At 39.8% G+C, this 16,048-nt stretch overlaps 1 protein-coding gene across 2 annotated transcripts in view; it reads right to left on the bottom strand.

Annotated features, from left to right (window-relative positions):
* The window catches only part of khdrbs3.L (KH domain containing, RNA binding, signal transduction associated 3 L homeolog), a 106,513-nt gene extending 91,982 nt beyond the window's left edge, over nucleotides 1-14,531 (bottom strand). For both annotated transcript variants that reach the window (XR_005962013.1, XM_018268282.2), the window contains exon 1: nucleotides 14,242-14,531. Coding sequence is in view for 1 of the 2 variants with exons in the window: in XM_018268282.2 (XP_018123771.1) it covers nucleotides 14,242-14,326 (85 nt within the window). In the remaining variant the exon portion in view is untranslated. The remainder of the gene's footprint in view (nucleotides 1-14,241) is intronic.
* Nucleotides 14,532-16,048: the final 1,517 nt, after the last annotated feature.

The raw sequence follows: 16,048 nt of genomic DNA, 5'->3' as shown, positions 1-16,048 counted from the left end.
TATCTATCTGGTGATATTACTTAAATGTAGAGTACTGCAGTAAAGAGTGGCTGAAGTTTATCAGAGCACAAGTCACATGACTAGGGGCTCCTGGGAAACGGACAATATGTCTAGCCCCATGTCAGATTTCAAAATGAAATATAAAAAAATCTCTTTGCTCTTTTGAAAAACGGATTTCAGTGCAGGAATCAGCTGGAGTAGCACTATTAACTGAAGTGATTTGAAAAAAATTGAGAATTTTTACATTTTTGCCCCGAAGACTATCAAGTTATAGCTTAGCTTTGCTTCTCCACCCCTTGGGCAGTGATTCCTGTGATACATACAATATCTGCTATTTTACAATCATCTACTATGGAACAAGGACCAAGCAATCGTAAAACATGAAGACAAGTGTCTGGTAATATTAGAAGGCATTTGACTCAGGGAAATAAAACTGGAAGGGCTTTGATTTGTTTTTTTTTAGAGTCAGCTGAGAATGTGGAGACATTTAATTATGGACTCTGAGATCTCCATCGCTTGAGGTTCTGACAGGTTTAATCTAAGCCAGAAAGCCACTACATCTTGCACTGGAGAAGGGAAATAGTTTATTCCTAGTTGCTACCCCGAGTGTCTTCTGTATTTCTTTATTTATCTGCTGCTTTGATTCATCTTGTACAAACCCTCCCATATGGTCTCATTTCAAACCCCACGATCCCTACGCTGCTCTTCTTGCCTTTGATTAGTATTGTCTCCTCCACTCCTTGTCTGTCTGTCTTGTCCCTGCTCTCATTGCATTTTACTCTTTGCCCCTAACACAAGCAGTGTGTGGCACCTTTGCTGTTTCTCCTGCGGGAAGTATCTTTTCATGTTAATTGTTAGGCTTGTCCTTTGATGATCTGCCTTTCCATGGCAACAAGCTTTCTGGGCCCATGCCTTTCTTTGAAGCCCTTCTTTTACCTTTCCTTTCTACTCTTTCATTTATCTCATAAATACTAATTATTTTAATTGCAGACAGGACATTTACTATTCTGATGAGACACCACAAGGCACAGAGGCTGCAGGAGACAGAAGTAAGAAGACATGACACATAGATATTATCTCTGTTTTATGGAAAAAGCAAGTCATAAAGACAACATTAAAGGATGGTAAAGCCTAATGTTTCTATACATATTGCGGCTCATATTGCAAACCAGATGGTATTTTTACATTATCCACTTAAAAAATTATGTAATTTTAGATAATTGGTCAAAAAAGTAAAATAACCATATAGCGTTTTGATATAAATATTCTTCATATACTGACGTCAACATTACAAGAGGGAAGTTTAACCTGAGCTCCTTATTTTTTAGATGTTGCCAAACTGCCAAAACTCATAAGAAGATGCTTTGTAGATGGAGCCTAAAGTGACCCCCATTTGTTCTGTCATGCAATTCCATGATGAAATCTGCAATCTGGGTGACTCTATGGTCTTTTAAGGGATCCTGTCATCGGAAAACATGTTTTTTTCATAACGCATCAGTTAATAGTGCTACTCCAGCAGAATTCTACACTGAAATCCATTTCTCAAAAGAGCAAACAGATTTTTTTATATTCAATTTTGAAATCTGACATGGGGCTAGACATGTTTCAATTTCCCAGCTGCCCCCAGTCATGTGACTTGTGCCTGCACTTTAGGAGAGAAATGCTTTCTGGCAGGCTGCTGTTTTTCCTTCTCAATGTAACTGAATGTGTCTCAGTGGGACATGGGTTTTTACTATTGAGTGTTGTTCTTAGTTCTACCAGGCAGCTGTTATCTTGTGTTAGGGAGCTGTTATCTGGTTACCTTCCCATTGTTCTTTTGTTTGGCTGCTGGGGGGGAAAAGGGAGGGGGTGATATCACTCCAACTTGCAGTACAGCAGTAAAGAGTGATTGAAGTTTATCAGAGCACAAGTCACATGACTTGGGGCAGCTGGGAAATTGACAATATGTCTAGCCCATGTCAGATTTCAAAATTGAATATAAAAAAATCTGTTTGCTCTTTTGAGAAATGGATTTCAGTGCAGAATTCTGCTGGAGCAGCACTATTAACTGATTCATTTTGAAAAAAATGTTTTTTTCCCATGACAGTATCCCTTTAAGCAGAACTGAAAACACAAATTGGCCTTGAAAAGTTTAACACGGAGTGTCAATTTATTTAATGTTTTTCATTTGGTTTCTTCCAAACTAATGAATGAAACTCACAACTAAAACTAAACCAAGTTTTGTTTTCTCAATTGCGATCATGTTTATGGCAGAAAAAATGGAACCCTAAAACCTTGATTGCATTAATTCACAAAAAAAACCTAATTGCAAAGAAAATCGCATATTTCCATGAAATTTTTACAAAGTTGAATGGCGAAAATACAATTCTCATTCACTTCTACAGAATCTCGCCAGGTTTAAGAGCCAAATTCTTTCATTCAATTTTTTGAGATTTTCTGTTGTTGAATACTAAAAATTTGAGTTTATTAGAAAAAATTCAAGATCACTTTTTTTTCCCCCTCGATATTAATCCCACCAATCACCAACTTTTTTTATCAGAGCAATTTGGCAATCCATGACTGGTCTAATTCCTTCCTCAGTCCCTTCTTTGACTTTCTTCTTTGACTTTATTATCTGCCTCTTTTTAAGGTTTAAATGATGAGGAAAGTGAAAATCAATGGGAGGGGGAGACACGCCCCTGGCAATTATAAGCACTGACCTTAGACTTCTGGCTGGTAAACATGCACAGTATAGTATGGGGTTTTTACTATATTGCTCAACAGGAAATAGGCTTATTGGAATAATCAGGTATGGAATTTGTTATCCGGAAACCAGTTATCTAGAAAGATCCAAATTATGGAAAAGCCATCTCCCATAGACTCCATTTTATCCACATAATCCAAATTATTTTAAAATGATTTCCTTTTTTCTCTGTAATAATAAAACATTACCTTGATCAAAACTAATTTAATCAATCCTTATTGGAAGCAAGCAACAGGTCCCGTACCTGTACCATTAACATCAACTCTGCATGCTTCTGGTTGGCCATCTCTGCCCAAAAACTAGGAACATAAACTCAAACAACCACATATGGCAGATTGATATGATGGCCATCAACCCATATGAACTACTCTTTCTGCCTGGTAAGTTTATTTTCCCTTCACTTACACACTATCTTTCATTTTAAAGGGTCAACAGTGTATAAGAGGGTAGTGCATGTTCATTACAAATCCACTGAGAGATGGAGTAAGGGACAAAAAGAGTAATAAACTCATGGAAAAATCTAACAGGTCCCATCCTTATTAATGGCCCTTTTGCAATAGCTGAATGAATGAATGCACTGGTGGCTGAAGCAGAAGGACGTTTCCAAGGTCAAAGTCAAGGCTTCCAACACATCTTAAACACCAGTAAATGAATGGTTGCTAGGAGCTCATTATCGCAATGAAATACATGTAAGAAATAGTAATGTGACTTGATAATATATGGGGGGCAGCATGAGTGATCTCACTTTCTAACCAGTTATAGCTAAAAATGCTCTGGGGATGGGAAATGCAGACTAACCCAGAATATCTCATTATCTCCTGTGTGAATCTCCACTGAGAAAAAGTATCGATCCTGAGGCTTTGCTAAAGGAAGATAACTCAGGTTACGGTATCTCAAGTCAGGGTGATATTTCACAAACTGTTAGATCACAACAACTAACAATTGCAATTAATGTGGCCCTGTGTGTATGGGAGGCTAGAAATTTGGGCAGAATTCCAATACAGAAGACCTTTAAGGCTAGAATATCAAGGCACAACATATGCTTTAATACGAGCGCACCTAAAGACTGCTAACAAGGTGATTGTAGAATTTCAACCCCTTTAATAAGCAACATAGAAGCAGTGTCGGATTGGCCCACCGGGATACCAGGGAAACTCCAGGTGGGCCCAGGTGTCAGTGGACCCTCATGCTGCTAAACATTTGGCTTATTTCATGGCCATTCCCTATTTCTAAAAGAATAAAGAGGCTAAATAGATGGAATAATAGGCTATAGTATGTAAAGAAAAGAGAATAGGAGAATAGAGGTTGAGTGAGGAGAGGAAGAAAATAATACTTAAGAGAGGTTTTTGGGTGGGCCCCTGGTCTAAGGGTTTTTGGTGGGCCCCTGGTGTCCCAGTCCGACATTACATAGAAGCTGAACGCTGAACATTTGAAATATGGAAGACTATAAGATGGTAAAGGCAAAAGCTTAAAGGGATCAGGTCATCGGAAAACATGTTTTTTTTTTCAAAACGCATCAATTAATAGTGCTACTCCAGCAGAATTCTGCACTGAAATCCATTTCTCAAAAGAGCAAACAGATTTTTTTAATATTCAATTTTGAAATCTGACATGGGGCTAGACATTTTGTCAATTTCCCAGCTGCCCCAAGTCATGTGACTTGTGCCTGCTTTTACTATTGAGTGTTGTTCTTAGATCTACCAGGCAGCTGTTATCTTGTGTTAGGGAGCTGTTATCTGGTTACCTTCCCATTGTTCTGTTGTTTGGCTGCTCGGGGGGGGGGGGAGTTTGATACCACTCCAACTTGCAGAACAGCAGTAAAGAGTGATTGAAGTTTATCAGAGCACAAGTCACATGACTTGGGGCAGCTGGGAAATTGACAACATGTCTAGCCCCATGTCAGATTTCAAAATTGAATATACAAAAATCTGTTTTATCTTTTGAGAAATGGATTTCAGTGCAGAATTCTGCTGGAGCAGCACTATTAACTGATTCATTTTGAGAAAAAATTTTTTTTCATATGACAGTATCCCTTTAAAACTATATTCAACAACATGCCAAAATATTTAGTGATCTGACATTTAAAAATGCCTCGAGCATACTTCATCTACCTGTTAAGTGTTTTGCCTTTTACTTTCCAAATATCTAAAATCCCAATGAAAGAGAAAGGTTACCCCATGCAGTATATTCAGACAAGCCTCAGACAGATGCTTTATGAGCCCCTCACGTCTGACAGAGAACTTTAAAACCACTGAAATTTTAATGACTTTAAATTGGAAAGTTGCTTAGAAGTTATATTTGCTTTCATTGGGCACAAACAGTTTTTGGGCAGAGATTCTCTGTAACATAACATAAAATCATACAGATGGCACATGTTGATTTCAGCCATCAGGATCACTTTCGTATAGGTTAATTTTAAGGGGGAATTTAGGGGAAAAACGAACATTTAGGGTATTATTTATCAAAGTCTGAATTTACCTCAATATTTCCTGCTACAAACTCCGATCAAATCCGCTCAGGTTTTTACACTTATTTATTACATTTTCACGTAAATTTGCTTTGCGGGGAAAAAAATCTGATTTTTATGAATTTTTCTGACTTTTTCATCCGATTTTCAAGATTTTTTCGTAATTTTCACCTGAAAACTTCAGGGTATTGCACGAAACCCAGCGCTCATCGAAAAATCATTGGGACTTCTCCCATTGACTTATGTGCAACCTCGACAGGTCTGAGATGCCGGATTTTCAGACTTTGACTTTTCCATCCTCGGGGTTTAATAAATTCCGAAAAATTTGTGATTTGTGAAGTCCGATTTTATTTTAAAAAAATCACAAATTTTTTGTGATTTTTGCATTCGGAGTTTAGTAAATAACCCCCTTAATATAAGCTTCCTCGTACTGAAATAGGAAACTTTCTAAATATAATCAATTAAAAATTCTGCATTGTTTTTAAAATAATCAAGTTTATATTTACTATTCCTCTGTTTTTTTCGTCATTCTGTCTTCATGCATCAGTTGAGTGTCAGATGAATGATTCAATATATCTTATAGGGGGTCCCTTTCCTAGCAGATGTATTAGAGCTCACTCAAATAACTGATTCCAGTACAAACAAAATGTAACAAAATAACTGCCTTTTGCACAAATTCTGCATGTAGAGAGACATGATGTCTGGTGAGTTTAATAGAGTGAGCTCTAATATATCATTAGCACTCACTCTTTCCAAATCACCAGAAATCCTGTCTCTCTACATGCAGAATTTGTGCCATAGTCAGTTATCTTGTTTGCTCTAAAAGCGGTTATTTAAATGAACTCTAATACATCTTCTAGGAAAGGGAGCCCCCTTAAAAAATATATTGGATCTGTCAATCAAAATCAAACACCCAGCTCCTGCATGAAGACAGAATGAAAAGAGACAGATGTTGAGAGGGGGAGAGTGAAGACTTATGAGATTTTAGAAACTATACAGATTTAAGAGTTTTAACTGATTGTACAGAAAGTTTCTTTTTTCTGTATGGTGAAGCTTATACAGGTATAGGACCTGTTATCCAGAATGTGCAGGCTTCCCTGATAACAGATATTTCAGTAATTTGGATCATACCTTAATTTTACTAGAAAATCATGTAAGCATTAAATAGGCTGGTTTTGCTTCAAATAAAAATTAATTATATCTTAGTTGGGATCAAGTACAAGCGACTGTTTTATTATGACACAGAAAAAGGAAATATATATTTTTTAAATTTTAATTATTGGTATTTAATGGAGTCTGTGTAATTCAGAGTTTTCTGGATAATGGGTTTCTGTAAAAAGGCTCCCTATATAGCTTATATTAAATTTTCATTTTCGCAATGGTTCCCCATAAAGAAAGAAAGATGTTGCGGTCATAACGTGACAGTTTATTTAGCCTTTATTTCACCCACATGAAAGCATGTTAATTCAATACACACTGCGTAAAAATGTATACAGTGACTTATTTACTAAAATAATAAAAGGATAACAAAAAGCAAACCGATTACAAAATATTAAAATCAAAAGAAAATAACAACATAAAATAGAATTAAAATCAACTAAAACATAATGAAATAAAAGTAAAAATAAAATAAAAATGAAATAAATAAAAAATGTTAAAAGTCACATAGAAAATGTAGAACTTGTTGCGTCTAGCTAAAGTAAAATATAATATACTTTGCAATGCTTTCTGGTATGCCGCTTATGAAATGCCCATATGTTATTGCTATTGAGCTCCCATGGAACAGTCGTTACCAGCAAACGGCTATAAAGTGCATTCCATAGCTCTCTCAGCGCATGCTAAATCCACTCGTATGTGTTTTTACAAGCTAAGAATAATCCCTGCCTTGTCTGGAAAGGTAACTCCCTGCATACTTGGTGGAGCGCATGGAAAGGCAGTTCTAAAATGTACATCCGCTCCCCACATCTGGCTCATTACTTTGTCAAATCCTAAATCTGTTCCGATTGTGACTGGCTGTACAGTAGCTGTGCTTCCAGCAGAGTTTCTATGGCTTCACGTCAGTCTAGGAGACTTGTTTATCTCCCAGCACACACAATAGCCCTAGGGACGAGGGATTTAGACTGTGCAGTAGAGTGAGGAAGACATATTGTTAGCAGGTCTGCACTGTGCCTTTTTTTTAATCTAAAATCTTCGATTAGACCTTTTGAGCATTAATATATTGAGTTTGTTACTGGCTCACAACAACAGAATATTAGTATGGATTGCTTACTGACTTTGTCTGTACAGCTATAGGATCTGTCATTGGGGGAAAAAAACACAATCAATCAATAACGTACCCATACAGTCCAAGTTTAAGAAACAAGTCTTCATTTTTTTTAATGATTTCCCTTTTCTCTCTAATAATAAAACAGTACAGGTATGGCACCTGTTATCCAGAATAATCGGGACCCTGGAGGATTCTGGATATCGGGTCCATAATTTGCATCTCAATACCTTAAGTCTACTACATTTAAACATGAATTAAACCCAATAGGATTGTTTTGCCTCCAATAAGGATTAATTATATCTCAGTTTGGGTCAAGTACAGGTATGGGACCTGCTATCCAGAATGCTTGGGACCTGGGATTTTCTGGATTGTGGATCTTTCCATAATTTGGATCTTCATACCTTAAATCTACTAGAAAATCATGTAAACATTAAATAAACCCAGTAGGATTGTTTTGCCTCCAATAAGGATTAATTATATCTTAGTTTGGATCAAGTACAGATATGAGACCTGCTATCCAGAATGCTTGGGACCTGGGATTTTCTGGATTATGGATCTTTCCGTAATTTGGATCTTCATACCTTAAATCTACCAGAAAATCATGTAAACATTAAATAAACTCAATAGGCTGGTTTTGCTTCCAAAAAGGATTAATCGTATCTTAGTTGGGATCAAGTACAAGTTATTGTTTTATTATTACAGCGAAAAGGGAAATGCTTTTTAAAAATTTGGATTATTTGGATAAAATGGAGTATATGAGAGAAGGCCTTTCCGTAATTTGTAGCTTTCTGGATAACGGGTTTCTGGATAACGGATCCCATACCTGTACGTGGTAGTGTTTTATTATTACAGAGAAATAAGGAAATAATGTTTAAATAATTGGATAACTTGGATAAAAAGGAGTTTATGGGAGATGGCCTTCATGTAATTTGGAGCTTTCTGGATAACAAGTTTCCAGATGCAGATAATGGATCCCATGTCTGTACCTTGTATGTGATTCAAACTAAAATACAAATAATCCTTATTGGAGGCAAAACTATTCTATTGGGTTCAAATAATTTCCAAATGATTCTTTTAGTAGACTAAATGTATTGAAAATACGGATAACAGGTCCCATAGCTGTTCCTTGTACATTGGTAGACTAAGCTGCATAAATCCATCTTGAAAATGTTTTGAGTAGTTTTAAAGAATGGTGGAAAGACCCTTAGATCCTTAGCATTCCGGATAATAGATCCCATACAAATCAGGTTAAATATCATAAACTGTAATATTAAAGAAAAAGTTCTATAAGCGCTATTTCATCGAATGAAATCTGTGTGTTTATTGTCAATAAAAATGTATTTTCCTATGCCAGAAACAAACCTAAACAATGACACCATGTCTGTTGGTGAATGATTATCTAAACAGACTTCCCTTGAAGCACACGTGTTCCTTGAGACGCTTGTACCAGGGCCAATTCCTTATGGAGGGAAGATTGGGGTTGGCGTGTAAATTATGCAACAAATTCCAATTTAGCCCTTGCAGCTCGTGATGGAGTGTTTTCCCGAGGAGGACGTCGGGGAGAGAGAAGCCAGACAGATAGCGAAATACAACGTGGCACATTGGAAGCTCCCAGGAAACAGTCACACAATCACTGAGAGCTGCCAAAGCAAAGCCAAGGGACGGAATAAACACATTGTAGTGAACTAGAAGGAAGCAACTGATTTGCAACCCTTGAATAGTTCTTTCCTCTCACTCAAGAGTAACAGAAATCGACCAATCTACATGATTAAAAACCAACAGCCAACGGGTCTTTGAGACCCATCCCAGCCATATGAGCATCTACATCATTATATTGAAAGTAGTAAACAAAACATCACCTCTGAAAGGGGAACTATCGTGAAAATGAAAATGTAATATAAGCTTCATCATACTGAAATAATAATCTTTCTAAACACAATCAATTAAAACTCTGTATCATTTCTGAAAAAGTTTATCTTCACTATTCTTCTCTCAGCATCTGTTTCTCTTCATTCTCTCTTCATTCAGCAGTTGGGTGTCAGATATTCATTGACAGTTAGATCTTAAAGGGGGGCTTCCCTTCCAACAGATGTATTAGAGCTCACTCAAATAACTGATTCCAGTACAAACAAAATCTAACAAAGTAACTGCCTTTTGCACAAATTCTGCATGTAGAGAGACATCATGTCTGGTGATTTTAATAGAGTGAGCTCTAATACATCTTCTAGGCAAAAGGAGCCCCCCTATAAGATATATTGGATCTAACTGTCAATGAATATCTGACACCCAACTGCTGCAAGAAGACAGAATGAAGAGAAACAGATGCAGAGAGAGGAATAGTAAAGTAAATTTGATTATTTCAGAAATGGTACAGAATGTTTAATTGATTGTATTTAGAGAGTTTCTTATTTCAGTATGTTGAACCGTATATTAAAATTGCATTTTTGTGATAGTTCCCCTTTAAATAAAAAAAATCATAGGGGATAAAAGGAGGGAGCTCATTATTACCTGTAACCCTCCCAAAGACTGGCATCAACCCCAAAAGGTATGAAATCCTAGCCAAACCAAATGAAGAGTTAATCACGCTGAGACTGGCACCAAAGAAATGTCAGGATCCAATTTGCATTTAGCTGGCACTGAGCCCATATAACGGCAGTCGGGAAAAGTGTCTCGGCAAATGGATCGTGGCAATGGCAGCTGCTAATTGGCTGAAGGGGGAAAGTGCCACTCTGAATTAATTCGGCAGAAATTTATTTTTCAGCCTCCGTGAAAATATTATTTGTGCAGCGGGAATGTGGGGCTGACCGATTGCAACTGCCAGCCATCAAGCCGTAGCAGGTGACGAATGGAGGAAGCCATGGAGCACAGTGGCTGAACAGCTGCAAGTTTAGCATCTCTGTATCTATTGCACCTACTCAAGCATTGGGTGCCATGTTAAACTACTGCAGATATTTATCATAACCAAAGACTTGTTATTGGGTCTATTCCTGATCCCCCGTTACATGCAACAGAGGAGAGGACACTCGGAAGAGTTGATCATGTAGAATTCCCATAAGGAAATGCTGATGTAACCAACCTGCCATTGAGAGCTTTTTTTTTTTTTTTTTTTTTGAAAGGGTAAGCGAACATTCCCATAAATCATTCACGATGGGACAATTGTGGGCAGAAAACCACAAATGAGGCAAATGCAAATGAATGTTTTGCATTTGTCTCGTATGACAATAATGTCGGAATGATGAGCCGGAGACCGGACACGGCACAAACAACGATGACCTATGAGTCTCGGGGGACCAATTTTACTCCATTTTCAGTTCACATTTATACAACGCAGAGTAAATTGCCAATTAACCCCTAAATTTAAAATCCTATGGCGCCATGACAAATCCCACTCAGTCGGAGTAGAGGTCAGAGGATGAAGAGTTTAGTAAGACCAAGAAGGGGTGTAACTGATTCACCTCCACCATAAACCGAGAGATCTTTATAGCACATCACAAATCTATTTTATCATTTTTTTATGTATTTGTCTTAAAGATAAAAAAAAAACTAATTTTCACACACATCTGCCCTGCGCATATTCATAGCGGGTTAGCAAGATGGGGGCCATAGGTCCTTGCTCGCTTAATTATGTGAAACTGCACAAAGGATCTGCAGCAAATCAGGAGCAGCGAGCTGAAGAACAATGGAGAGGTCTGACAACTGGGTCCCTTCAGAAATAAAAAATGCACCCCCACCCCTCCGCCCTCGTTGTCTGCAATTGTGCTGATGGGGGGGTTTGTCGGCAGTCAATGAAATCATCACGTTGAGAGCGTCAACATTTTCTGTTTTATCTTTCAACAAGACGGGGAAAGGCTTTGATCGTCAACAAATGGCAATTAAAATCGACAAAGCTGGAGATAAAGCTCGTTCTTTCAGGCTGGAGCATCTATAGTAAGCAAGGCTGGGATACATCATGGGGTATATATGTATATGTATATATATATATATATATATATATAATGTGTATATATATATATATATATATATATATACAAGCCCAAACCCACTGGGGCACATGGCTAGCTGCTACATCTGTGGGTCTCCTACTGTACATTACCAGCTGCCATATCAACAAAAGGTAGAGCCCGGGTATGGGACCTGTTATCCAGAATGCTCAAGACCTGGGGTTTTCCGGATAACGGATCTTTCTGTAATTTGGATCTTCATACCTTAAGTCTACTAGAAAATCATTGAAACATTAAGTAAACCCAATAGGCTGGTTTTGCTTCCAATAAGGATTAATTATATTTTAATTGGCATCAAGTACAAGCTACTGTTTTATTATTACACAGAAAAAATACATTTTTTTAAAAAAAATTGGGGGTATTTGGACAAAATGGAGTCTATGGGAGATGGCCTTTCTGTAATTCGAAGCTTTCTGGATAACAGGTTTCCAGATAACAGATCCCATACCTGTATATATATATATATATATATATATATATATATATATATATATATATATATAGTCCTGAAGACGGCTCAAGTGAGGAGCTGAAACATTGAATAAAATATTTTATCACTTTTTTCAAGACCTGATTGGTGCGGTCTTTTCATTGTGGTATATATATATATACACAGACCCATACTTACAGGACCGACGAAACAACTTTGTAGCCTTGTATACATTGCAGCTCAATGCAGTTGCAGTCTACTGATGTTCCTCACTGGTGAGAGGTCTCACTTACATTAAAAGAAGACCTATCTGTGAGATTTTATTCAACAGGATTCCTTTCCCTGCCAATATGTTGTCCTAAAACTGAAGAATCCCGTTTGCAGAATTCCTATACAGAATATCACAGACTAGGATAAAAAATGAACGGATACTTGGGGTGGGCTTTGAGAGATGGAGACTATTCTGTAGCTCTGACTGTCACAGTCTCTTATTGAGAGACAGTAAATTCTACGGTAAGATACGGCTGATCTCAACACCATTAACATGAGGGAAACAGCTGGTATTGGATCTTCCCAGAGGGACACAGAGAAAGATATAATATGCTGGAGGTACATTAGATGCTCAAGGTGAAGGGAGTGCAGTTTTAGAACACTATATCTACCCCCATCATCAAGAAAAAAAGAGCATTCTAAGTACAAGCCCCCCAGAGGGAGCTCTACTAGTTCAAATCCAAAGCTCCCCTACAACAGGTAATGACAGATTTAGGTCAGGTACCAATACTACAATGTAATGTTTGTTTTTCAGATACATTATCCTTTGGCCCTTCCCAAAAAACCCTGGAAACTTGTGACCCCCTCTAAACAATCTGAGAGCAGTTTAGCTTTATATACAAGATTCCAAACCATCTCCCCAACCCCATCACTAGTGAAGTTTAGCCAAGTGGTTGGTCTTTATGAAGAGTAAAAAGTGTTTGTAGATAAAACCTGGACCACCATGGCGACAGGGCTTGTTTATCTGTATGTGAGATCTACCCCCACGCCACAAGTAATGTGATTTTTAAAGGTGAATGAGTGCATGAGCTCCCTAGAGAGGATCCATTTTGTAGGGCACTGTTAGAGAGCATTGTACCCCAAGTGTATGAAAGGGAAGAGTAAAATCCTGGGGTGGGATTGGTTGTTTAACATGAGTGTGTCTTCAAGATTTGAGGAAACTGAGGAGCATGAGGTTATGGTGAATGGAGGAGGATGATCTAAAGGGGAAGTTAAATGAATGTGCTCTTCTGAGAGTGGATGGAGGGGAGGGTGAATTTAAGAAGAGGGGGAAGCGATAACATGTCTCTACTGGCATGTGTCCCACACAGGAGTCAATATATCTCAGTGGGGGAATTATGTTTCCCATAGAGGAGTAGGGGCAGTGGTTCCCCAAAGACAAAATGAGGTGTGGGCAGTAGAGTACATTGGGGGTGCACCTGAGCTCAGGAGTTAATATACCTGAGTGGGGCAATTATGTTCCCCATAGAGGACCCTTGTGTTCCCAATAGAAAAAATGAGGTACCCCAGGGGGGCAGTATAATGGGGTCACACAGGAGTCAATAAACCTCAATGATGTTTCCATAGAGGTCCCCTGTGTTCCCAATAGAAAAGAGGCTGTACCCCAGGGGGGCAATAGAGTACAATGGGGTCACACAGGAGTCAATTAAGCTCAGTGGGGCAATAATGTTCCCATAGAGGAGCAGGGGCAGTGATTCCCCATAGAAAAAGTAGGTGTGGGCAGTAGAGTACAATGTGGGGGGCACCTGAGCTCAGGAGTCAATATACCTGAGTGGGGCAATTATGTTCCCCATAGAGGTCCCTTGTGTTCCCAATAGAAAAGAGGCTGTACCCCAGGGGGGCAGTAGAGTACAATGGGGTCACATAGGAGTCAATAAACCTCAGTGGGCAATAATGTTCCCATAGAGGAGCAGGGGCAGTGGTTCTCCATAGAAAAAAGGAGGTGGGGGCAGTAGTGTACAATGGGGGGGTGCACCTGAGCTCAGGAGTCAATAAACCTGAGTGGGGCAATGACGTTCCCATAGAGGTCCCCTGTGTTCCCAATAGAAAAGAGGCTGTACCCCAGGGGGGGAGTATAATGGGGTCACACAGGAGTCAACAAACCTCAGTGGGGCAATAATATTCCCATAGAGGAGCAGGGGCAGTGATTCCCCATAGGAAAAAGCAGGTGGGGACAGTTCCAGTAGATCTGATCCCAGAGAGTGAAATGCCAGTGTATTTTGTGCCCCACACAAGAGGCGAGTGACAGTGAGAAGTGACAGTTAGTAAGTGGCAGTCGCTCACCTTCCTTCACCATCCTGAGCGCGTGAGTAAATGACGGATCCAGCGCGTCCTTCTCAGCCAGGAGCTGCGGGAGATACTTCTCCATACGGGGCTTTATTCCTCCGCACAATCCAGCGGGAATCCGAGGGAACAGTCCGGGCAATACAAATAGTCCGTGGACCCCGAGGGGTGAGAGAAGAGTCGCTAGGGATCCCTGAGGCGCTAGTGTGTCCCCGTGTCACAGCCCAACACTGACAGACCCCACACACACACACCGCTCCGCTCCGACTGATCCAGCAGACAACTGACGTCTCCTTAAAAACAATCCGCTGCGCCAGCCCACTTCTTCCCTCCCATGGGCGGGGAACACGCGAATTTTTCCTCCAGCCCCGCCCACAAACACGCCGCTTTGTCTATAGGCTTAACCAATGGCGAGAGAGGGGGCGGCTGTCACCGTCTCATTATTATTCAGTCTCTCCGCTGGTCGCTGTCCGACGTGCTGAATGGGACGGAGCGGGAGTTGTGCCTGAGGGAGGCCGAGCTGCCCCGGCCCCCGAGTACTGGAGCTTCAACCGCTGAGAGATTGGAGGCTCCGGGTACAATCGGATTTATTCATCCGCCGAATTTCAGTAACTTCACTCTTATTCCCGATTCCCTATTCCCATGCCCAGAACTCTCCTCCCGTATTGGTCCAATTACACCCAAAATCTCTACTCCTGCTCCCCATTCACAAGTGACTCTTACCACTCCCCAAATATCTGCCCCTTATTACCCCTACACTTCCCTAATACCAACTAAACAAACCCCATCCCTGTCACTACCTCCTATTATAAACCCCCTCCCCAAATATCTGCCCCAATATTACCCCTTCACTTATCTAATCCCCAACTAAAGAAACCCCAGCCCATTCTAAATAACTACCCCCTTTTATAAACCCCTCCCCTCCCCTCCCCAAATATCTGTCCACATATTACCATTACAATTCCCCAAATCTCTCCTCTGATAAAGAAACCCCAACGCATTCTAAATGACTACCCCCTTTCATAATCCCCCTCCCCAAATATCTGCCCCCATATTACCATTATATTTCCCCAAATCCCTACCCTACTCAAGAAACCCCATCCCTGTCACTACCTCCTTTTATAAACCATTCCCCAAATATCTGCCCCCATATTAACCTGTTAAAGAAACCCCAGCCCTGTCTAAATAACTACCCCCTTTTATAAACCCTCTCCCTAAATATCTGCCCCAATATTACCTCTTAACTTATCTAATACCCAACTAAAGAAACCCCAGCCCTGTCTAAATAACTACCCCCTTTCATAAATCCTCACCCCTCCCCAAATATCTGCCCCCATATTACCATTACACTTCCCCAAATCTCTACCTTGTTAAAGGGGAAACAAACCCCCCATGCCCCTAATTTTTTACTTACCCCTCCGCACAGATCTGGCCTCGGGAGTTCACGGGCACCATCTTCTTACTTCGGTCTTCTTCGCAATCTGAGCGGAGTTTCGCAGTTGGAGTAAATTTCCGGTCCCAAACAACTGCGCATGCGCCGAAACTCAGATTGCGAAGAAGACCGACAAAAGAAGATGGCGCCCGTGAACTCCTGAGGCCAAATCTGCGCGGAGGGGTAAGTAAAATATATGGGGCATTTGCCCAGGGGAGCAGTTAGGTAGAGGGGGAGGAGGGAGGATGGTCTATGCAGGGTAGGGGGTTTTCTAGTACAGGTTTGTTTCTCCTTTAAAAAAAACACAGCCCTGTCTAAATCACTACCCCCTTTCATAAACCCCCTCCCCAAATATCTGCCCCATATTAACATTGC

Source organism: Xenopus laevis, chromosome 6L (genome assembly GCF_017654675.1).
Source record: "Xenopus laevis strain J_2021 chromosome 6L, Xenopus_laevis_v10.1, whole genome shotgun sequence".
Lineage (NCBI taxonomy): Eukaryota > Metazoa > Chordata > Amphibia > Anura > Pipidae > Xenopus > Xenopus laevis.
The sequence above is the reverse complement of the archived record's forward strand: the minus strand, read 5'-3'. Positions and strand labels throughout refer to the sequence as shown.